The sequence below is a fragment of the Daphnia carinata genome, chromosome 3, assembly GCF_022539665.2.
Source record: "Daphnia carinata strain CSIRO-1 chromosome 3, CSIRO_AGI_Dcar_HiC_V3, whole genome shotgun sequence".
In the NCBI taxonomy this organism is placed as follows: Eukaryota; Metazoa; Arthropoda; class Branchiopoda; order Diplostraca; family Daphniidae; genus Daphnia; species Daphnia carinata.
The window spans coordinates 3,646,308-3,667,783 of record NC_081333.1 but is presented as its reverse complement, the minus strand read 5'-3'; the positions used below and the strand labels follow the sequence as shown (position 1 = coordinate 3,667,783).

General features: G+C 39.0%; 5 protein-coding genes across 5 annotated transcripts; 3 read left to right on the top strand and 2 right to left on the bottom strand.

Annotated features, from left to right (window-relative positions):
• Window positions 1–1,013: 1,013 nt before the first annotated feature.
• LOC130693166 (ran-binding protein 9-like) lies at window positions 1,014–1,728 on the bottom strand. Its single transcript, XM_059494814.1, has 3 exons — window positions 1,721–1,728; window positions 1,220–1,666; window positions 1,014–1,146 (listed from the first exon to the last, which is right to left on the bottom strand). Exons 1-3 carry the CDS (start codon window positions 1,726–1,728, stop codon window positions 1,014–1,016), a joined length of 588 nt encoding a protein of 195 aa, XP_059350797.1.
• A 997-nt stretch (window positions 1,729–2,725) lies between these two features.
• LOC130692980 (DNA topoisomerase 3-beta-1-like) lies at window positions 2,726–7,111 on the top strand. Its single transcript, XM_057516072.2, has 22 exons — window positions 2,726–2,940; window positions 3,025–3,113; window positions 3,178–3,231; window positions 3,294–3,659; window positions 3,719–3,758; window positions 3,819–3,842; window positions 3,905–4,088; window positions 4,152–4,243; window positions 4,297–4,346; window positions 4,410–4,536; window positions 4,628–4,686; window positions 4,844–4,921; window positions 4,986–5,168; window positions 5,230–5,319; window positions 5,384–5,503; window positions 5,577–5,627; window positions 5,722–5,890; window positions 5,967–5,982; window positions 6,066–6,272; window positions 6,354–6,509; window positions 6,575–6,680; window positions 6,749–7,111. The coding sequence occupies exons 1-22, from the start codon at window positions 2,844–2,846 to the stop codon at window positions 6,956–6,958; spliced, it is 2,568 nt and encodes an 855-aa protein (XP_057372055.1). The 5' UTR covers window positions 2,726–2,843; the 3' UTR covers window positions 6,959–7,111.
• Window positions 7,112–7,415: 304 nt separating this feature from the next.
• LOC130693167 (ATP-dependent translocase ABCB1-like) lies at window positions 7,416–9,951 on the top strand. The gene is given in 5 exon segments (XM_057516290.2): window positions 7,416–7,434; window positions 7,514–7,719; window positions 7,792–8,015; window positions 8,017–9,532; window positions 9,534–9,951. Coding segments are annotated over 5 exon segments (2,328 nt in total). The 3' UTR covers window positions 9,897–9,951.
• Window positions 9,952–10,345: 394 nt separating this feature from the next.
• LOC130693168 (ran-binding protein 9-like) lies at window positions 10,346–12,457 on the bottom strand. The gene is made up of 7 exons (XM_057516292.1): window positions 12,233–12,457; window positions 12,064–12,175; window positions 11,541–11,987; window positions 11,355–11,467; window positions 10,976–11,278; window positions 10,648–10,913; window positions 10,346–10,588 (listed from the first exon to the last, which is right to left on the bottom strand). The coding sequence occupies exons 1-7, from the start codon at window positions 12,378–12,380 to the stop codon at window positions 10,346–10,348; spliced, it is 1,632 nt and encodes a 543-aa protein (XP_057372275.1). The 5' UTR covers window positions 12,381–12,457.
• A 636-nt stretch (window positions 12,458–13,093) lies between these two features.
• Window positions 13,094–17,403, top strand: LOC130692981 (DNA topoisomerase 3-beta-1-like). Its single transcript, XM_057516073.2, has 22 exons — window positions 13,094–13,332; window positions 13,416–13,502; window positions 13,568–13,623; window positions 13,685–14,050; window positions 14,105–14,144; window positions 14,223–14,246; window positions 14,310–14,493; window positions 14,557–14,648; window positions 14,703–14,752; window positions 14,817–14,943; window positions 15,022–15,080; window positions 15,241–15,318; window positions 15,376–15,558; window positions 15,620–15,709; window positions 15,774–15,893; window positions 15,967–16,017; window positions 16,112–16,280; window positions 16,359–16,374; window positions 16,458–16,664; window positions 16,746–16,901; window positions 16,967–17,072; window positions 17,141–17,403. The coding sequence occupies exons 1-22, from the start codon at window positions 13,236–13,238 to the stop codon at window positions 17,348–17,350; spliced, it is 2,568 nt and encodes an 855-aa protein (XP_057372056.1). The 5' UTR covers window positions 13,094–13,235; the 3' UTR covers window positions 17,351–17,403.
• Window positions 17,404–21,476: the final 4,073 nt, after the last annotated feature.

The following is a 21,476-nucleotide window of genomic DNA, read 5'->3' as shown; positions in this document are numbered from 1 at the left end:
CGTTTTGTTATTACTGAGCTGAAAATTTTGTAGGTTGTTCACGTGTTGCTACTAGAGAGAAACAATATCCAAGAGTGGTGTCTGAGATGTTCTAAAACGATTCATCGATGCTTGCGAATGCCGACGCTCCGATACCGTTTTGGGCCATTGTCTGTTGTAGTTCTTTTGCATGTGCCATAACTAAATGCAAAATTGATTTTTTGGGCAACTGATTCGCTTCCAAAATGGCGGAGTTGAGTGTATCAGCCAACACTTCTCGCTGTTTCGGGTCGAAGAGTTCACTCAAAGGACCTTCCAACGGGCGGTCAGTGTACGCAAGTAAATTAAAGGCTTTCTAGAAACACATAGGACGAAATAATTTATAAGAAACACTAACTATTAATATTGGCTTACAGCAAGTAAGTCGTTATTGGCGTCATTCACTCCATATTGATCCTCTAGTGTGGACTTCTGACTCTTCAACTCTCTTCCTAACGCAATTGTTTTCATAACAGCTTTGCGATCCAAACGGCCGCGAGTTCGGCGGCGTCGTGTCCTGTAAATACTACCTTGGGTAGCGAACGCGTTGCTGGGACCCGGACCATCAACTTCTACGATAACACAAAGTGTAAGATATAAATGTACATTTTTATTTTTAAGGAAAACTTTTTACCCATTTCAAGGTTATCATCTTTGGCTGTATCCGTCGAAATGTCCGAGTGGGAATCACGTGAAGAGGTTTCCTTCATTTCCACATCTTTTTCCGCTTCATCTTGCGATGCAAACAAACAGGCATTGGCGGCTTTCAATGATACAGCTGAGAAAGATTTAGTATTCAAAGTGTCAATCAGTTCCACGAAATGGTGGACTTTCAGTAAAAAGAATAAATTGGGATGCGAGTCCAGGAACGTAGGAAAACATGCCTGGGTCACGTCAATTGCTTCTCCCATTTTTCCACTTGAAACCAGACCTTGGATTCCTTTCAATGGAAAGTAGAGAAGAATATTTAAAGGTTCGGTTCACAACCAGGTTTTTTAAAGAATAGTTTGTTTACTTTGTCTGCTTTTCATCGATGATTCTTCCTCACCCAATTTTTGGCCAGTACTGCGCGCCAATGCTTCAGCTGTAGAATAGTATCCTTGGTGCATTAGATATGAAAACACCCAGCTACATAGAAGAACGAACAAATAGTATGGCATGAATCAAGCTGCTGTTGCATCCAAGCGTAGTAATGATTTACCTTTGAAACACGGCTGGCATCTCAGTGTGCTCATTTGGTATAGGAAATTCAGTAATTGAGGAGGCAGTTTTCTTCTTTAGTTCATTTATGTCTTTTTCGATGTTATACATGAAGCGTGACTGCCCGAAATTTGCCTCTACAACTTCTCCCGTGGTTTGGAGACCAAGTGTAGGGTACAACCCTAAAACTGAAGACACGTCAAAAAGAGAGCCGGAAAATGCTTCACCAAGATTTTTCCCATTTTTTGTAAAAAAGATCTGGCGATCAACTAGGTTAACGCCGCAACCGATTGTGTCATTGGTAGTGAAAGAAGGTCCATAGGCTGTACCCACTTCTGATCCCCAGAATTTTCCACCACTGTTGCCAAGGTAGCCAAAAGAGTTCTTGTCCATTCCAGGAAGTATGGTTAAATTCATTTCTCTAGTTCCAACACCAATGGCAATGCTCCTGGAATACGAACAAATAATTAATTAATTGAAGATTATAATAGTTGAGTAGAACATGTTCATAGGTATATTCATACCCTTTTAATCCTTGGTCAATAACTTTGACTTCAAAATAGTAGAGACCGCAAGCAAGAGGTATAGGGTGATCACTTCTCACACATGAAGTGTCTTTTATTGAACGTGAATGCCCTATAGGAAGATCAAATATTTAGTTTATCCCTCTGTATAAATGTAAATAACACATACCTTTGTAATGGGCTCTCCGGTGCATGTTAGAAAGTTTAATATAGTTGTTTTTATCTGTACTGCTCCACGAAGTAGGCAGTGGCGTTTTCTTTGCATCAACAGTAGAATAGAGCACTTGAAGATAACGTTCCATAGACGTGGCAGCCATTTAAAAATTGAAGTAAGTACTGGGAATAGCACCTCGAAAGTGAAGTTTATTTTATTGTTTAGAGTTTATTCTGTCGAGAACGGTTTTCAGAGAGAAGAAATAAAACGATAAGATCACTGAAAAACGAGATCGAGAACCAATTCGAACGTAATATGCAATCAAAAATATTTCGTGGCGGTGTTGCCATTCTATATATTGTTAAACCACCTGCGAGCTCGCCTGCTCGCGTTTGGGGTTAGTGATTAGAGGTCAGTTAGAGTTCGCGAAGCTGACTAGAGGTTACACATATTCTTGATAACTCTGTGATTGTTTTAAATCATTGCCATGCTTTGCATGGAGACTTACACAAGCCACTTTATGCTAAATACGAAGACGAGGGACTTGCAAGATGTTCATCAACGGAATTCGTCCAACCAGCTTCGGCTCAAGCTCATCTATTGGGTGCAAGTGCAAGGCTGGCTGGTGGCTACTTGCCGCTTTTGCAAGGGTCAGTCGCTATTTTGGCTTATTAGATGGCCTACAGTTTTTCATCCAATGCTATTCTTGACTTCCTGACAGTTTTATGCCATACATCAGGCACCCACAACATTTCTGATTTTGATGTAACATCGTTTATTGGACAACGCTGGAGATGGATACTGATTTGCATAAAGCTATTCCGCGCATCGTTGACGTCCAAACCCAAACGTACGAGGCGGCTGCTGACCGTTGTCTGCTCTGGCTTCCGATTCGAATCGACGTCTATCTCCGCCTTTGACGTGGAGTAGCAGCGTTATTTTCGGAAATGTCAAAAAACACTGTATTTATGGTGGCGGAAAAGCCAAGTCTTGCAGCAAGCTTGGCAAAAATCCTGAGCAACAATAGCTGTCATTCAAGGAAAGGTATAATCTCTTGCTTGAATCACCATGGCATCAAAAACTGCTGCATATGGTATTAGTCTGTAACTTAAATTCCTGCTCATTAAGGTTTCAATGGAGCATGTTCCATCCATGAGTGGAATGGATCATTCAAAGGCCAAAGTGTGTTCTTTAAAATGACGTCAGTTTGTGGACATGTAACTAATTTTTATGTTTGTACCCTAATTTAGTCACGTTGTTATATCAGTTTGTGTTTTACAGGTTATGTCATTAGATTTCACTGGCCGCTATAACAATTGGGACAGTGTAGACCCCGTAAGTAGCATTAAATCACTACATGGTTACTTGTGATATTGATGTTATTTTTTTTTTTTTAGGTTGAATTATTCACATGTCCAACAGAGAAGAAGGAAGCAACACCTAAACTGAAGATACCAACATTTCTATCTCAAGAAGCCAAAGGTTCCAATTATTTGGTTCTTTGGCTAGACTGTGATAAGGAAGGAGAAAACATTTGTTTTGAAGTGATACATGAAGTTGAACATGTGATGATGAAAACTCGCAGAAATGAACAAGTCATTTTTCGTGCAAAATTTTCTGCTATCACTGAAAAGGATATCAAATCAGCTATGAATAATTTAGTTTCTCCTAATGAAAATGAATCCAAGAGTGTGGATGCCAGGCAAGAAATAGACTTGAGAATTGGCTGTGCTTTTACACGGTTCCAAACAAGGTTTTTTCAGGTACGTAGTAATTCTTTACCATAATACTCATATAATATAATTATTCACTGTCTCATTAGGGAAAGTATGGCAATTTGGATTCTACACTGATTTCTTATGGTATACAAATTTCCACATAATACAGTTTAGTAGCCTATCTTATTTCATATCTAATTTCAGGTCCATGTCAAACACCCACATTGGGTAGAGGAAACTCGAATTTTCTATTTCGTCTTTTATCTCATAATGACTTAGTTTGCTTATAGGATTCTGTGTTGAGCGGCATGACACCATCAAAACTTTTCAGCCGGAGCCATTCTGGCTCATTCAGGTGTCTGTTCAAGCAACGGAATTCCGTAAACTTGTTCTCGAATGGGAACGAGTTCGCCTATTTGATCGCGAAGTTGCATCGACCTTCCATCACAAGATAAAAGACTGCAAACAAGCCAAGTACATCTCAAATCGCACTGCTTTCCCTTCTTGAAGAAACTTTGACTGTTATCTTTTTTCTAGAGTTACGGGCATCTCTCAGAAAGAAAAGGTGAAGCAACGTCCGCAGGCTCTTAACACGGTTGAATTAATGAGGGTTGCTAGCTCCGGTTTAGGTATACATTTTTTATATGCACTTTAACAAAATTTGCCTAATGCACTTTTGTAGGTATGAGTCCTCATAGCGCGATGATCATAGCAGAACGACTGTACACTCAAGTGTGTTTCATAAATTTAAGGGATAATAATTTATTTGTTTAGTCATAGACAGTTCCATTTTAGGGCTATATCTCTTATCCCCGAACGGAAACAACGCACTATCCGGAAAACTTCGACATCATTGGGGTTTTGAAACAATTTCGACAGAGCCCTGATTTTGGTGCCGATGTTCGAGATGTTCTTTCTCAGGGTAATCATTAATCATTAATAATCATTATCACATTTGCTAGGTTAATAGTCTACTAATCTTTCTTGGGATAAACATTCATCCTGATACGTAGGATCTATCCATCCACGTAAAGGCCAAGATGTTGGAGACCATCCACCGATCACACCAATGGTAACGTTTGATTTCCATCATCATGCAATTTAACGTATTACTTTAACCATTATTAATAACTACATAAATTTATATGTATGGTTATAACCGTAAATTTAAACCATATACTATTTCATTTATAACCATTTTACTTTGTGATTTGGTTTACGGTTTCTAGACTTTGGCCTCTAGAGAAGCGTTCGACCACGATTCGTGGCGTCTCTACGATTACATAGTTCGCCATTTTATTGGAACGGTAATTTTACTCCTTAACGCCTTAAAAGATTCCGTAACTGAAACCACCCATTATTGACTTTTAGGTGTCTCCGGACTGTAAATACTTGGTTACTCGAATAGATTTTGATGTGGGCCATGAATCATTTTCCGTTAGTGGTAAAAAATTGCTGGACGCTGGTTTTACCCGAACTATGCATTGGCAAGCGCTAAGCCCAGATGAGCACATGCCTGACTTAAAACTTAATCAAATGGTTCCTGTAAACGAAGTATGTATTATCCAAGGCGTTTTCCTCTAGAAAATTTTCTTAACATGATTCTTTCCATAAGGTAAAATTAATCGAACGGTTGACTTCACCACCAGATTATTTAACGGAGTCTGAACTGATTACCCTGATGGAAAAACATGGCATTGGAACTGTATTAATTTTGATTTTGAGTTTGGTTTAAAATGTTTTTGATTTTCAACAAATTCACTTTACAGGATGCATCGATTCCAGTTCATATTAATAACATTTCACAGAGAAACTATGTTACTGTTGGTAGCGGGAGAAAGTTAATTCCTACAGCACTTGGAATCTCGTTAGTCCATGGATATCGACGCGTACGTATTACATTTGTTTTTTTGTTTTTTTTAGACATGAATAATTCTAACGTGTTGAAATATTGCTTTTCAGATTGACCCGCAACTGGTACTACCGACCATGCGTTCAGCAGTGGAAGAACAAGTAAGTGTTGATTTTATTTTGGTTGCCAACAGCAAGCTTGAGAAAAGCTTTCCAACTCCTGAATATAAATCTATATATTTTTTCTTTGGAATAGTTGAATTTGATTGCAAAAGGAAGAGGCAATTATGATGAAATTCTTCGCCACGCCCTGGAAATTTTCCGATTAAAATTCATATATTTCGTTCAGCATATTGAAAGTATGGATCATCTTTTCGAAGATACTTTTTCGACGTTATCGCAAAGTGGCCGAAATTTCAGTCGATGTGAGGCAAATCTTTATTTTTAACTATGTGGGCTTAGACAATTACAAATTTTTCAATTTTTTTTTTTTTTTTTTAGGTGGAGCGTGTAGAAGGTAGGATACAGCATTTTATTTAATGCTATGAGTCTTCTAATTTTTACCTGTGTGAAACTCTTTTATAATTCTGTTATGTTTAGATTCATGAAACTTGTGGCTTCAAAACCTGCGCGTCTTCACTGTCCGAACTGTGATGCCACTTATTCTTTGCCCACTGCTGGAAATTTCAAATTATTCAATGAATTGAAATGTCCACTGGATGACTTTGAATTATTGCTTTGGGTGGGTGGGCCGAATGGAAAAGGATTTCCCTTTTGTCCCTATTGCTATGTTTATCCTCCTTTTAGGTACGTGTGTCTTCGTAATGCATACCTAGTAGTATTAGTATAAATAACAAATGATTAATGTAATACTTACATGTTTATCAGGGAAATGAAGAAAGGCAGCGGATGTAATCAATGCACGCATCCGTCTTGTGCCTACGGTCTAAATGCTACTGGAGTTGCTTCATGTGGCGAATGTCCCAATGGCATTCTTGTTCTTGATCCTACCTCTGGACCAAAGTGGCAATTGGCTTGTAACCAGTAAGGTTTTGTTCGCACTTTTTAGTATCGATGCTATTTTACTATTGTTATTTTCTGTTTCATAGATGTCAGGTTGTAATTAAAATTTGTGAAGATGCAAACAAACTTAGCGTTGCCAATTCCACATGCCCCGAGTGTGATGCCCGACAAATGATTGTCGAATACCGGCCGGTAAAATCTTATCTTTAGATCCAACATTGGTTTGCTTTATCTCATGAAATTTTATGTGATTGTTTTAGGAAAAAACTAAGTTAGCCAATGGACTGACAAAAATTAAAGACGCTTGTATCTTTTGTTCACCCGAACTATCTGACCTAGTCGAGAAGCGTTACGCGTCTCATGCTAAAAGCAAAAGGGGAGGCCGTGGTAGAGGTCGAGGTCGTGGACGTGGCCGTGGTCGAGCGAAGCCTAAAGATAAGATGGCGCAACTTGCTGCGTATTTTGTATAAACACCATACTTGGCACGAAAAGAGCTGAATAAATCGAAAGGAGGATCTCCAGAGATGTGGCTAACCTGCTCAATCAAGCGTCTGTCAGGCAAAAACTTATTTATCTCATTTCTGTAATTGAATGAGTTACAGTTTGGGCAGATGATCCATCTAACAACATGGCATTACTTCTGTAGATAATTAAAGCTAACAATGGAAGCTGAACCAAGCCGGAATCCTAAATTTTAAGTATAACATTTGTTTAAAAATCGTTGATACATTTTTGGCACCGTTTTCACTTACCTTCCATTTGAAATCTGTTATGTGAACTATTATGTTCAAGTAAACTAACCTGATATTTTTTTTTATGACAGCAGCGCTCCAACCGCTCGATTAATTGCAACAGCTGCGTAATAAGCATATCTAGATTAGGGTTGACTTCAATAATAGTATACATATCATAATTAAATGGATAGACATGTTTTGGGGGCAGCAAGGTAGAGGTTGAGAAGTAACTAAAGGCAAGTATGTCCGAAACTGAACTATTGGCAGCAATGGTTCCATATTAGTTCTCAGTATGCTTTGCCCGCGCACTCGTCCGTCAACCTATAATTCTTCTGCTGGACGAAGCCACTTCTGCATTGGATACGCAGAGTGAATCAGTCGTGCAAAAAGCTTCAGACAAGGCCAGGCTAGGACGTACCACCATCATCGTTGCCCACAGGCTCACGACCATTCGCAACGCTGATCGCATTATCGTTATCAAAGATGGCGTTATCCAGGTTGGACAGAATGTCTATTAATTTTTACTTACTAAAGAAAGTAATAACAAAATTTCTGAATTGCAATTATAGGAAGATGGGACGCACGATAAACTGATAGCCAAACATGGAATCTATTACCGACTAGTTGTATCTCAACAAGGTGGCGAGAAAGACAGTAAAAGCAGCTCTTTCGATGATAATTCAGAATCATAAGTTGAAGAAGTGAACATCGCCAAAGCTAAATCTTGGATTCCGGATGAAAAGGAAGAAGCCATGGATGCAACCAGTTTAGCAGGAAGCCATCCGCTAGGAAGACAGTTCTATTCGTCGAAGGGCTCGATTATCTGTTGCTAGTTCAGCAGTGTCCGCTCAATCAGAAGACATTGACGTTAGTTTAATGGAAATTATGAGGATGAACAAGAAAGAATGGCCTTACATTACTGTAGGTGTTATCGGGTCGGCAATCGTTGGTCTCAGCACTCCAGTCTATGCAATCCTCTTCAGCGAAGTTCTTGGGGTCTTAGCACCAGGTGGATCTGCTGAAGAACAAGCCTACAAAAGAGAACGAGGCAATTTTTATTCGCTCATGTTCTTGATTCTGGGCATCGTTGCCGGATTCGCCGCTTTTGCCCAGTCGTTCTCGTTCAGCGTTGCCGGAGAATCTTTAACATCAAGACTACGCGGACAAACCTTCCAGGCTATTTTAAAACAAGAAGTTGGCTGGTTCGATCGGGAAACCAACAGCGTCGGAGCACTTTGTGCCCGATTATCTGGTGACGCTGCCAGTGTTCAAGGCGCTACTGGATCGAGAATTGGTGTATTGTTCCAGGCGCTTACCACCATGATTGCATCCATTGTTCTGGCTCTCTATTTCCAATGGAAACTGGGATTGGTGGCTTTAGCATTCGTTCCTCTTCTCCTCGTCTCCACTTACTTCCAAGCCAAAATTATCATGGGCCAATCAGCTCTAGAACGCGAGGCCTTACAAAAATCGGCCAAAGTGGCTATGGAAGCTATTGGAAACATCCGAACAGTCGCCAGTCTTGGCAAAGAAAGACAATTCCACACAATCTACATGGAATCTTTAAGAGAACCTCATCGACAAGCTCTGAAAAAGTCTTGGGTCCGCGGTGCGATTTTCGGATTCGCCAGCGCTATCCCAATGTTTGCATATTCCGTAACAATGTATTACGGTGGATGGCTTATCGTCAATGAATGTCTCGATTTCACCAGCGTTTTTAAAGTCAGCGAATCCCTCCTGTTTGGAACCCAAATGATTGGGCAGGCAGTTGCATTCGCTCCTAATTATAACAAAGCCAAAGTAGCTGCCAACAGGATCTTTGCTTTACTAAAACGTATTCCACTTATTGATGCCTCTTCTACTGGCGGTTCCATCATACAAAACGTTGAAGGAAATGTCGATTTCGATCAAGTACGTTTCCGATATCCCACGCGTAAGGATGCTGAAGTTCTTCAGGGATTGACTTTGGCCGTGCGAGCTGGCCAGACGGTCGCCCTTGTGGGCCACAGTGGTTGTGGAAAATCGACTTGCATTCAGTTACTGGAACGCTTTTATGATCCAGACAGCGGGGAAGTACAATTAGATGGAAAAGACATTAATCCAATCAACATATCCTCGTTGCGTTCACAAATGGGCATCGTATCCCAAGAGCCTATTCTGTTTAACTTGACCATCGGTCAAAATATTGCTTATGGAGACAACAGCCGTGTTATTCCAATGGATGATATCATTGAAGCCGCAAGAAAAACCAATATTCATACATTTATCCAATCACTGCCAAACGGCTACGAAACAATGGTCGGTGAACGAGGGTACTCAGCTTTCTGGAGGACAAAAACAACGTGTAGCCATTGCAAGAGCATTGATAAGAAATCCGAAAATCCTGCTGCTCGATGAAGCAACTTCGGCGTTAGATTCCGAGAGTGAACACGTCGTCCAAATGGCTTTGGACGCCGCCAGAGAGGGCCGTACGTGCATCACAATCGCACATCGTCTAAGCACAATTCAAAATGCAGATAACATAACAGTGACTAATCAAGGAACGATAAAAGAGCAAGGGACACATGAAGAGCTCATTCAGCTAGGTGGTCTTTACTTTGAGCTTTGTTCGGTCCAGGGCATCGCATTGAAGCCAGTCAGTTCGTCAAGGAATTTGGAACAAATAGCCCTTTAGAATTTTCGCACTGCATCCGTGCCATTCTTGCGATTTGTGATACCCTTGAGTTTTGGATTATCAATATGACGTATTGCTAATGTATAAAAAATTTACATTTTGGTCTTGGAACAAAAGTTGGCAAATGATGTTCCAGGTGCTGCCGCGACAAGTAACGACACAATGCAGTTAACTATTTAATGGTTTTTAACGGTGACGCGTACAATTGAATTCTTACAATCGCACTTTAGCAACGTACAAAGAAACTTCACGGAAATTGCCTAAACAGGTACAAATGTCATTGATAAACAGGAGAAAAGGTCATTACGTACGAAAACAAGAAATTTAGATATAAAGGCCAAACGGGCAAATGCAGGTACGTTTTGTTATTACTGGGCTGAAAATTTTGTAGGTTGTTCACGTGTTGCTATTAGAGAGAAACAATACCTAAGGGTGGTGTCTGAGATGTTCTAAAACGATTCATCGATGCTTGCGAATGCCGACGCTCCGATACCGTTTTGGGCCATTGTCTGTTGTAGTTCTTTTGCATGTGCCATAGCTAACCGCAAAATTGATTTTTTGGGCAACTGATTCGCTTCCAAAATGGCGGAGTTGAGTGTATCAGCCAACACTTCTCGCTGTTTCGGGTCGACGAGTTCACTCAAAGGACCTTCCAACAGGCGGTAAGTGTACGATAGTGAATTAAAGGCTTTCTAGAAACACATAGGACGAAATAATTTATAAGAAACACTAACTATTAATATTGGCTTACAGCAAGTAAGTTGTTATTGGCGTCATTCACTCCATATTGATCCTCTAGTGTGGACTTCTGACTCTTCAACTCTCTTCCTAACTCAATTGTTTTCATAACAGCTCTGCGATCTTCTGGTGTGAACTTCTGACTCTTCAACTCTCTTTCTAACTCAATTGTTTCCATAACAGCTTTGCGATCCAAACGGCCGTGAATTCGGCGGCTTCGTCTCCTGTAAATACTACCTTGGGTAGCGAACGCGTTGCTGGGCCCCGGACCATCAACTTCTACGATAACACAAAAGGTAAGGTAAAAGTGTACATTTTTATTTTTAAGGAAAACTTTTTACCAATTTCAAGATTATCATCTTTGGCTGTATCCATCGTAATGTCCGAGTGGGAATCACGTGAAGAGGTTTCCTTCATTTCCACATCTTTTTCCGCTTCATCTTGCGATACAAACAAACAGGCATGGGCGGCTTTCAATGCAGCTAAGAAAGATTTAGGATTCAAAGTGTCAATCAGTTCCACGAAATGGTGGACTTTCAGTAAAAAGAATAAATTGGGATGCGAGTCCAGGAACGTAGGGAAACATGCTTGAGTCACGTCAATTGCTTCTCCTATTTTTCCACTTGAAACCAGACCTTGGATTCCTTTCAATGGAAAGTGGAGAAGAATATTTTAAGGTTCGGTTCACAACCAGGTTTTTTTTTAGAATAGTTTGCTTACGTTGTCTGCTTTTCATCGATGATTCTTCCTCACCCAATTTTTGGCCAGTACTGCGCGCCAATGCTTCAGCTGTAGAATAGTATCCTTGGTGCATTAGATATGAAAACACCCAGCTACATAGAAGGACGAACAAATAGTATGGCATGAATCAAGTTGCTGTTGCATCCAAGCGTAGTAATGATTTACCTTTGAAACACGGCTGGCATCTCAGTGTGCTCATTTGGTATAGGAAATTCAGTAATTGAGGAGGCAGTTTTCTTCTTTAGTTCATTTATGTCTTTTTCGATGTTATACATGAAGCGTGACTGCCCGAAATTTGCCTCTACAACTTCTCCCGTGGTTTGGAGACCAACTGTAGGGTACAACCCTAAAACTGAAGACGCGTCAAAAAGAGAGCCGGAAAATGCTTCACCAAGATTTTTTCCATTTTTTGTAAAAAAGATTTGGCGATTAACTAGGTTAACGCCGCAACCGATTGTGTCATTGGTAGTGAAAGAAGGTCCATAGGCTGTACCCACTTCTGATCCCCAGAATTTTCCACCACAGTTGCCAAGGTAGCCAAAAGAATTCTTGTCCATTCCAGGAAGTATGCTTAAATTCATTTCTCTAGTTCCAACACCAATGGCAATGCTCCTGGAATACGAACAAATAATTAATTAATTGAAGATTATAATAGTTGAGTAGAACATGTTCATAGGTATATTCATACCCTTTTAATCCTTTGTCAATAACTTTGACTTCAAAATAGTAGAGACCGCAAGCAAGAGGTATAGGGTGATCACTTCTCACACATGCAGTGTCTTTTATTGAACGTGAATACCCTATAGGAAGATCAAATATTTAGTTTATCCCTCTGTATAAATGTAAATAACACATACCTTTGTAATGGGCTCTCCGGTGCATGTTAGAAAGTTTAATATAGTTGTTTTTATCTGTACTGCTCCACGAAGTAGGCAGTGGCGTTTTCTTTGCATCAACAGTAGAATAGAGCACTTGAAGATAACGTTCCATAGACGTGGCAGCCATTTAAAAATTGAAGTAAGTACTGGGAATAGCACCTCGAAAGTGAAGTTTATTTTATTGTTTAGAGTTTATTCTGTCGAGAACGGTTTTCAGAGAGAAGAAATAAAACGATAAGATCACTGAAAAACGAGATCGAGAACCAATTCGAACGTAATATGCGATCAAAAATATTTCGTGGCGGTGTTGCCATTCTATATATTGTTAAACCACCTGCGAGCTCGAATGCTCGCGTTTGGGGTTAGTGATTAGAGGTCAGTTAGAGTTCGCGAAGCTGCCTAGAGGTTACACAGATTCTTGATAACTATGTGAATGTTTTAAATCATTGCCATGCTTTGCATGGAGACGTACACTAGTTACATAACCAGGAATTTTAAGCACGAGTACACACAAGCAGGTTGTGCTAAAGACGAAGATGAATGACTTGCAAGATGTTCGTCAACGGAATTCGTCCAACCAGCTTCGGCTCAAGCTCTCTATTGGGTGCATGAGCGAGGCTGGTTGGTGGATACTTGTCGCTTTCGTAACATCCAGTCGGTGTATTGGCTTATTAGATGGCCTACAGTTTTTCATCCAATGCCTTTCTTGACTTCCTGTCTGAGTTTGCGCCCGTCTAAACAGGAATAACCATTGGCAGTTTTATGCCAGACATCACGCACCCACAACATTTCAAATTTTGTTGTAACATCGTTTATTGGACAACGCTAGAGATGGATGCTGATTGCGTAAAGCTATTCCGTGCATCGTTGACGTCCAAACCCAACGTCCGAGGCGGCTGCTGACCGTTGTCTGCTTTGGCTTCCGATTCGAATCGAAGTCTATCCCCGCCTTTGACGTGGAGTAGAAGTGTTATTTTCGGAAATGTCAAAAAACACTGTGTTCATGGTGGCGGAAAAGCCAAGTCTTGCAGCAAGCTTGGCAAAAATTCTGAGCAACAATAGCTGTCATTCAAGGAAAGGTATAATGTGTTGTTTGAATCACCATGGCATGATAAACTGTTGCATATGGTATTAGTCTGTAATTAAATTCTTGCTCATTAAGGTTTCAATGGAGCGTGTTCCATCCATGAGTGGAATGGATCATTCAAAGGCCAGAGTGCATTCTTTAAAATGACATCAGTTTGTGGACATCTAACTATTTTTTTTTTTTTGTATTCTAATTTAGTCGCATTGCTATATCAATTTGTGTTTAACAGGTTATGTCATTGGATTTCACTGGCTGTTATAACAACTGGGACAGTGTTGACCCTGTAAGTAGAATTAAATCACTACATGGTTACTTGTGATATTGATGTTATTTTTTTTTTTTAGGTTGAATTATTCACATGTCCAACAGAGAAGAAGGAAGCAACACCTAAACTGAAGATACCAACATTTCTATCTCAAGAAGCCAAAGGTTCCAATTATTTGGTTCTTTGGCTAGACTGTGATAAGGAAGGAGAAAACATTTGTTTTGAAGTGATACATGAAGTTGAACATGTGATGATGAAAACTCGCAGAAATGAACAAGTCATTTTTCGTGCAAAATTTTCTGCTATCACTGAAAAGGATATCAAATCAGCTATGAATAATTTAGTTTCTCCTAATGAAAATGAATCCAAGAGTGTGGATGCCAGGCAAGAAATAGACTTGAGAATTGGCTGTGCTTTTACACGGTTCCAAACAAGATTCTTTCAGGTATGTAGTAATTCTTTACCATAATACTCATATAATTATTCACTGTTTCATTAGGGAAAGTATGGCAATTTGGATTCTACACTCATTTCATATGGTATACAGATTTGCACATAGTACAGTCTGTAGTAGCCTTTCATCGTTTCATATTTCATCATTTCATATCTAATTTCAGGTCCATGTCAAACACCCACATTAGGTAGAAGAAACTCGAATTTTCTATTTGCGCCTTTGATCTCATAATAAATTAGTTTGATAATAGGATTCTGCGTTGAGCGGCATGACACCATCAAAACTTTCCAGCCGGAGCCATTCTGGCTCATTCAGGTGTCTGTTCAAGCTACCGAATTCCGTAAACTTGTTCTCGAATGGGAACGAGTTCGCCTATTTGATCGCGAAGTTGCATCGACCTTCCATCACAAGATAAAAGACTGCAAGCAAGCCAAGTACATCACAAATCGCACTGCTTTCCCTTCTTGAAGAGATTTTGACTGTTATCTTTATTCTAGAGTTACGGGCATCTCTCAGAAAGAAAAGGTGAAGCAACGTCCACAGGCTCTTAACACGGTTGAATTAATGAGGGTTGCTAGCTCCGGTTTAGGTATACATTTTTTATGCATACTTTAACAAAATTTTCCTTAATGCACTTCTTTAGGTATGAGTCCTCATAGCGCGATGATCATAGCAGAAAGACTGTACACTCAAGTATGTTTCATACGGTAAAAGGAATAATAATTTATTTGTTTAGTCATAGACAGTTCTATTTTAGGGCTATATCTCTTATCCCCGAACGGAAACAACGCACTATCCGGAAAACTTCGACATTATTGGGGTTTTGAAACAATTTCGCCAGAGCCCTGATTTTGGTGCCGATGTTCGAGATGTTCTTTCTCAGGGTAAACCATCATTAGCACATTTGTTATGTTAATAGTCTACTAATCTTTCTTGGGATAAACATTCATCCTGGTACGTAGGATTTATCTATCCACGTAAAGGCCAAGATGTTGGAGACCATCCACCGATCACACCAATGGTAACGTTTGGTTTCTATCATTATGCAATTGATAACGCATTACTTTAACCATTATTTATAACTTTACATATACTTATACATATGGTTATAACAGTATGTATACACATATATTATTTAATTTATAACCATTTTACTTTGTGATTTGGTTTACGGTTTCTAGTCTTTGGCCTCTAGAGAAGCGTTCGACCACGATTCGTGGCGTCTCTACGATTATATTGTTCGCCATATTATTGTAACGGTAATTTTACTCCTTAACGCCTTAAAAGGTTCCATAACTGATACCCACCCCATTTAGGTGTCTCCGGACTGTAAATACTTGGTTACTCGAATAGATTTTGATGTGGGCCACGAGTCATTTACCGTTAGTGGTAAAAAGTTGCTGGACGCTGGTTTTACCCGAACTATGCATTGGCAAGCGCTAAGCCCAGATGAGCACATGCCTGACTTAAAACTTAATCAAATGGTTCCTATAAACGAGGTACGTATTACCCAAGGCGTTTTCCTCCAGAAACTTTTCTTAACATGATTATTTTCATAAGGTAAAATTAATCGAGCGGTTGACTTCACCACCAGATTATTTAACGGAATCTGAACTGATTACCCCGATGGAAAAACATGGCATTGGAACTGTATTAATTTTGATTTTGAGTTTGGTTTAAAATGTTTTTGATTTTCAACAAATTCACTTTACAGGATGCATCGATTCCAGTTCATATTAATAACATTTCACAGAGAAACTATGTTACTGTTGGTAGCGGGAGAAAGTTAATTCCTACAGCACTTGGAATCTCGTTAGTCCATGGATATCGACGCGTACGTATTACATTTTTTTTTTTTTTTTTTTTAGACATGAATAATTCTAACGTGTTGAAATATTGCTTTTCAGATTGACCCGCAACTGGTACTACCGACCATGCGTTCAGCAGTGGAAGAACAAGTAAGTGTTGATTTTATTTTGGTTGCCAACAGCAAGCTTGAGAAAAGCTTTCCAACTCCTGAATATAAATCTATATATTTTTTCTTTGGAATAGTTGAATTTGATTGCAAAAGGAAGAGGCAATTATGATGAAATCCTTCATCATGCCTTAGAAATTTTTCGTCTGAAATTCATATATTTCGTTCAGCATATTGAAAGTATGGATCATCTTTTCGAAGATACTTTTTCGACGTTATCGCAAAGTGGCCGAAATTTCAGTCGATGTGAGGCAAATCTTTATTTTTAACTATGTGGGCTTAGACAATTACAAATTTTTCAATTTTTTTTTTTTTTTTTTTTAGGTGGAGCGTGTAGAAGGTAGGATACAGCATTTTATTTAATGCTATGAGTCTTCTAATTTTTACCTGTGTGAAACTCTTTTATAATTCTGTTATGTTTAGATTCATGAAACTTGTGGCTTCAAAACCTGCGCGTCTTCACTGTCCGAACTGTGATGCCACTTATTCTTTGCCCACTGCTGGAAATTTCAAATTATTCAATGAATTGAAATGTCCACTGGATGACTTTGAATTATTGCTTTGGGTGGGTGGGCCGAATGGAAAAGGATTTCCCTTTTGTCCCTATTGCTATGTTTATCCTCCTTTTAAGTAAGTGTGTCTTCGTAATGCATACCTAGTAGTATTAGTATAAATAACAAATGATTAATGTAATACTTACATGTTTATCAGGGAAATGAAGAAAGGCAGCGGATGTAATCAATGCACGCATCCGTCTTGTGCCTACGGTCTAAATGCTACTGGAGTTGCTTTATGTGGCGAATGTCCCAATGGCATTCTTGTTCTTGATCCTACCTCTGGACCAAAGTGGCAATGGGCTTGTAACCAGTAAGGTTTTGTTCGCACTTTTTAGTATCGATGCTATTTTACTATTGTTATTTTCTGTTTTATAGATGTCAGGTTGTAATTAAAATTTGTGAAGATGCAAACAAACTTAGCGTTGCCAATTCCACATGCCCCGAGTGTGATGCCCGACAAATGATTGTCGAATACCGGCCGGTAAAATCTTATCTTTAGATCCAACATTGGTTTGCTTTATCTCATGAAATTTTATGTGATTGTTTTAGGAAAAAACTAAGTTAGCCAATGGACTGACAAAAATTAAAGACGCTTGTATCTTTTGTTCACCCGAACTATCTGACCTAGTCGAGAAGCGTTACGCGTCTCATGCTAAAAGCAAAAGGGGAGGCCGTGGTAGAGGTCGAGGCCGTGGACGTGGCCGTGGTCGAGCGAAGCCTAAAGATAAGATGGCGCAACTTGCTGCGTATTTTGTATAAACACCATACTTGGCACGAAAAGAGCTGAATAAATCGAAAGGAGGATCTCCAGAGATGTGGCTAACCTGCTCAATCAAGCGTCTGTCAGGCAGAAACTTATTTATCTCATTTCTGTAATTGAATGAGTTACAGTTTGGGCAGATGATCCATCTAACAGCATGGCATTATTTCTGTAGATAATTAAAGCTAACAATGGAAGCTGAACCAAGCCGAAATCCTAAATTTTAAGTATAACATTTGTTTAAAAATCGTTGATACATTTTTGGCACCGTTTTCACTTACCTTCCATTTGAAATCTGTTATGTGAACTATTATGTTCAAGTAAATTAACCTGATATTTTTTTTATGACAGCAGCGCTCCAACCGCTCGATTAATTGTAACAGCTGCGTAATAAGCATATCTAGATTGGTCTATTTTTAATAAGCACGCAGAAGCCATTATGCACCTGCTAGATGGATCCGGCAGTGCCAGGCAGATTTATACTTTTCCAGAGCATTTGGGGCACCATTCCGACGAAAGGATGCCCTGTACTGAAATTACAATATGGACCACAGTAGTAGCGGCATTTGCATTTGAAAATCAAAAAATTAAAGATCAGTTGAAATTGGCTGCTCAGTGACGGGAAGCATGATACTAGCTAGGACTTACCGTCCTCGTTTAATTGCTGTTGGTTAAGCACACTTCTTGAGCACACGAAGGTTGGGGGACGACGCGCGTGATGGGTTATGTCATACCGGGGTTGTATCGCGGGAAACGACACTAGAAAATAACATTTTAATTAATTTTAATTTTAAAAGGTATCGTTGAAAAATCAGGAAGCTACTGAAACCAGATTTTAACTTTAGTTTCAAATTATAAGGTTGTCAGAACAGAAAGAACCTGTAAGACACTAGGCTTGACTTCAATAGTAGTATACATATCATAATTTAAATGGATAGACATGTTTTGGGGGCAGCAAAGTAGAGTTTGAGAAGTAACTAAAGGATGTGGTATGTCTGAAACTGAACTATTGGCAGCAATGGTTCCAGATTAGTTCCCAGTATGCAGTTGTAAATGAAGAAAAATGGTAAGATTTGAATTTCTTCTTGAGAAAGCATTCTTTAAAAATGAATTTCGCATAGAACTGTTGAGTTTTCAACTTTTACAAAACGGAATTTCAAGGACAGATGGTAGTGTAAAGATCTTCAGCAAGATGATACAGCATTGACTAAACTCATTTCTTTCAATAATCATTCTTCTGGTTTTCATTTCTTCTTGCTGTTTCATTTGATTTCACAGGACCTTAATCACCGTTGGATGCATAATTTCCTTTGCATGAAAACTCTTTATGTGAAATCAGTTTTGAATGATTGTTTTTGATGACAAAATGTTTATAACAAAGAACTATGCAAACCATCAATTCGAATTACCTCGAATATTGGTATATGCAGGTTTAACTGTTTAAAATGCAATTTAAATGCTATATCTGAAATTATAATGTGTTGGAAAAGTTATTGCAGGTTAAATTCCACTTTGTGTTCCATACAAAATAGTTTGCAATTGCAATATCCTGGAATAAATGGCATGTGGCCACTTGAAAGCTGAATTTGGCTTGCAAAACAAATAAAATTAGTTAGAACTGTGGTTTTGTTCTATAATTTCTAAATGTTTGTAGCTCAGTTGCTATGGTGAACAAAGATTTTTTATTTCCAGCTGTAAAGCATCTATGTCATTTATGTATTCAAAGGGCAAGCTCTATAATTCTACAAATTGAGCTTTAGAATTTCGTGGATCTCTGATAACAAAGAACAGTTGCGCATTGTTACAAGTTTCAAACGACCGCCATATTAACAAAACATCTAGTGGCAGAATCGCTAACTATTGCATCACACTGTCGGTCCTCAGTCGTTCGGGAGACGCCGTAGAAGTGGTCGCCATAATGGTTGTCTCGTTACCTAGAAATTCTCTGCTGAAACGTTAAGTATATGGCAATCCGTTTTACCCCCAAAAAAAAAAAAAAAATTCGCCAAAAAAAAAAAAAATCACACTTTTTTCTTTTTTTCCGACACGTAGCCATCTACCGCTCAGACTCGTTATTACTGGCATGTAGGCAATTTCAGTCCATTGGATGCCATTCGCAGTTAGTTGAGTAGCGTGGATGGAGAATAACGTGTGGTTGGAGAAAAATATGTTAAAATGGATAAGATAATAAAAGATAAGGATGGTAAGTACAAAGATTATTATATTAGTTTTCAATTATTAATTATTGTTTTTTAGCTCTAATTATGAACCAGCAGGCTCAATTATTGTTCGTACTCAGTCCATGCAGCGATGGAACTGAACAATTGTGGGACTGTATTTGGGCCAAAAATGGGTGTGGTACGGAAACCCAGAAATGGCACGAGTTCAACCTAAAACATGGATTAGGCACTTTTCGGTTTTTTGTCTATCGAAAAAGTATTTTTAATGCTATTATTTTGCATTCACAGAATTTTAGCGGGGGGATCAAGTCAAGTCTGGAAGTGTTACAGGATGGAAGAGTAAGCCTGTAGTTGAAAAAACATTGAGAGTGCATTACCGTTAAGGTGTGAGGTAAAGTAATAGAGTAATGCAAATTGTCTAATGAGAAGTACCATCTTGTGTTAATGAATTCGGTACAACAGCAATCCTTTATAGTTCTGTCACAGCTAGAAGCCTCAAATAAGTTTGCTTCTCTTGCTAAAGAACAACTTGTCCTTTACGTTCAGAGTGTTGGTGAAGCTGGGTACTTAAATGGCCCTAAAGATGTTTCATTTCGTTGGCATTGCAGCGATGAACATCATACCTGGACTTTTTAGGTATGAAAGGAATTTTCTTGAAAATTTTTTGAATTTATGACAAAGCATTTCTCCTCCTTTTTGCCACCCATGTCTAATCAACAAAAAAAAATTTATCCAATAGGAAAGGATTTTCAGCATACTGGGAACACAACTATCAACAATGCAACATTCTAGGGGTGCTATTTTATCATTCAAGAGCCTTATACAATGATTTTCATCTGCAATTTGTATGGCCTTTCCCAAGCTTCTGCCAGAAGTTGAATCTATAAGTCATGTAAGTCACATGAGCAACAATTGAGATGTTTAATGGTGTTGTTTTTCTTTTCTCAGCATAGGTTAATAGTAACATTGGATCTGAAAAGATTCTTGGTTGGGGCAAGACACTGAATAAATTGTAATGATTGAATGAATGACATGACATTTCTATACTTAATTTGGATTCCCGAGACGGTATTTTATATTTAAAAAATTGAAGTGCATATCTGGGTTCCCTTCCTTTCCGTAGCCCCGTTTCCCCTCGACTCGTAATAAGCCCGTAGGGGCCCCTACTGTACGGTATATATAAAAACAACATATACCGAGGTTTGGAGGGCTCTGGCCGGAAAGGGGACGTGGGGGTCCGCTTAGTCCGATGATGTGTTCACGGAGGGCGACGTGGTTACCCACAAATCCGAACTAAAGGTTAATCGCTCCTGTAAAAATGTTCCAAATCTTCGGAAGTGGACTCTTTAGGTATGAAAGGATTTTTCTTCAAATAATTTTGAATTTATGACGAAGAATTTCTCCTCCTTTTTGCCAACCAGGTCTAATCTACCAAAAAAAATGTTATCCAATAGGAAAAGATTTTCATGTACTGGGAACACAACTATCAACAATGCAACATTGTACAGGTGCTAGTTTATCATTCAAGAGCCTTATACAATGATGTTAATCTGCAATTTGTATGTCCTTCCCCAAGCTTCCACCAGAAGTTGAATCTATGAGTCATGTAAGTTACATGATCAACAGTTGATATGTTTAACGGTGTTGTTTTTCTTTTCTCAATATAGGTTAATAGTAACATTGGATCTGAAAAAATTCTTGGTTGGGGCAAGACACTGAATAAATTTTATTGATTGGATGGATGACATGACATTTCTATACTTAATTCGGATTCCCCAGACGGTATTTGATATTAAAAAAATTGAAGTGCATATCTGGGCTCCCTTCTTTTCTGAAGCCCCGTTTCCCCTTGACTCGTAATAAGCCCGTAGGGGGTCATGCCCCTACTGTACGGTATATATAAAAACAACATATACCGAGGTTTGGAGGGCTCTGGCCGGAAAGG

Bases quoted from the DNA above. Each gene is read 5' to 3' on its own strand.
- LOC130692980 (XM_057516072.2), top strand. From the start codon at position 2,844: ATGTCAAAAAACACTGTATTTATGGTGGCGGAAAAGCCAAGTCTTGCA. The intron at 2,941-3,024 runs GTATAATCTCTT...CTGCTCATTAAG, and splicing joins TAGCTGTCATTCAAGGAAAG to GTTTCAATGGAGCATGTTCC. The intron at 4,089-4,151 runs GTACATCTCAAA...TCTTTTTTCTAG, and splicing joins AAAGACTGCAAACAAGCCAA to AGTTACGGGCATCTCTCAGA.
- LOC130693168 (XM_057516292.1), bottom strand. From the start codon at position 12,380: ATGGCTGCCACGTCTATGGAACGTTATCTTCAAGTGCTCTATTCTACT. The intron at 10,914-10,975 runs GTAAAAAGTTTT...GTGTTATCGTAG, and splicing joins AGATGATAATCTTGAAATTG to AAGTTGATGGTCCGGGGCCC. The intron at 10,589-10,647 runs GTAAGCCAATAT...ATGTGTTTCTAG, and splicing joins CCAATAACAACTTACTTGCT to AAAGCCTTTAATTCACTATC.
- LOC130692981 (XM_057516073.2), top strand. From the start codon at position 13,236: ATGTCAAAAAACACTGTGTTCATGGTGGCGGAAAAGCCAAGTCTTGCA. The intron at 14,145-14,222 runs GTATACAGATTT...ATCTAATTTCAG, and splicing joins TTCTACACTCATTTCATATG to GTCCATGTCAAACACCCACA. The intron at 15,319-15,375 runs GTAATTTTACTC...CACCCCATTTAG, and splicing joins TTCGCCATATTATTGTAACG to GTGTCTCCGGACTGTAAATA.
- LOC130693166 (XM_059494814.1), bottom strand. The intron at 1,147-1,219 runs GTAAATCATTAC...TCTTCTATGTAG, and splicing joins ATGCCAGCCGTGTTTCAAAG to CTGGGTGTTTTCATATCTAA.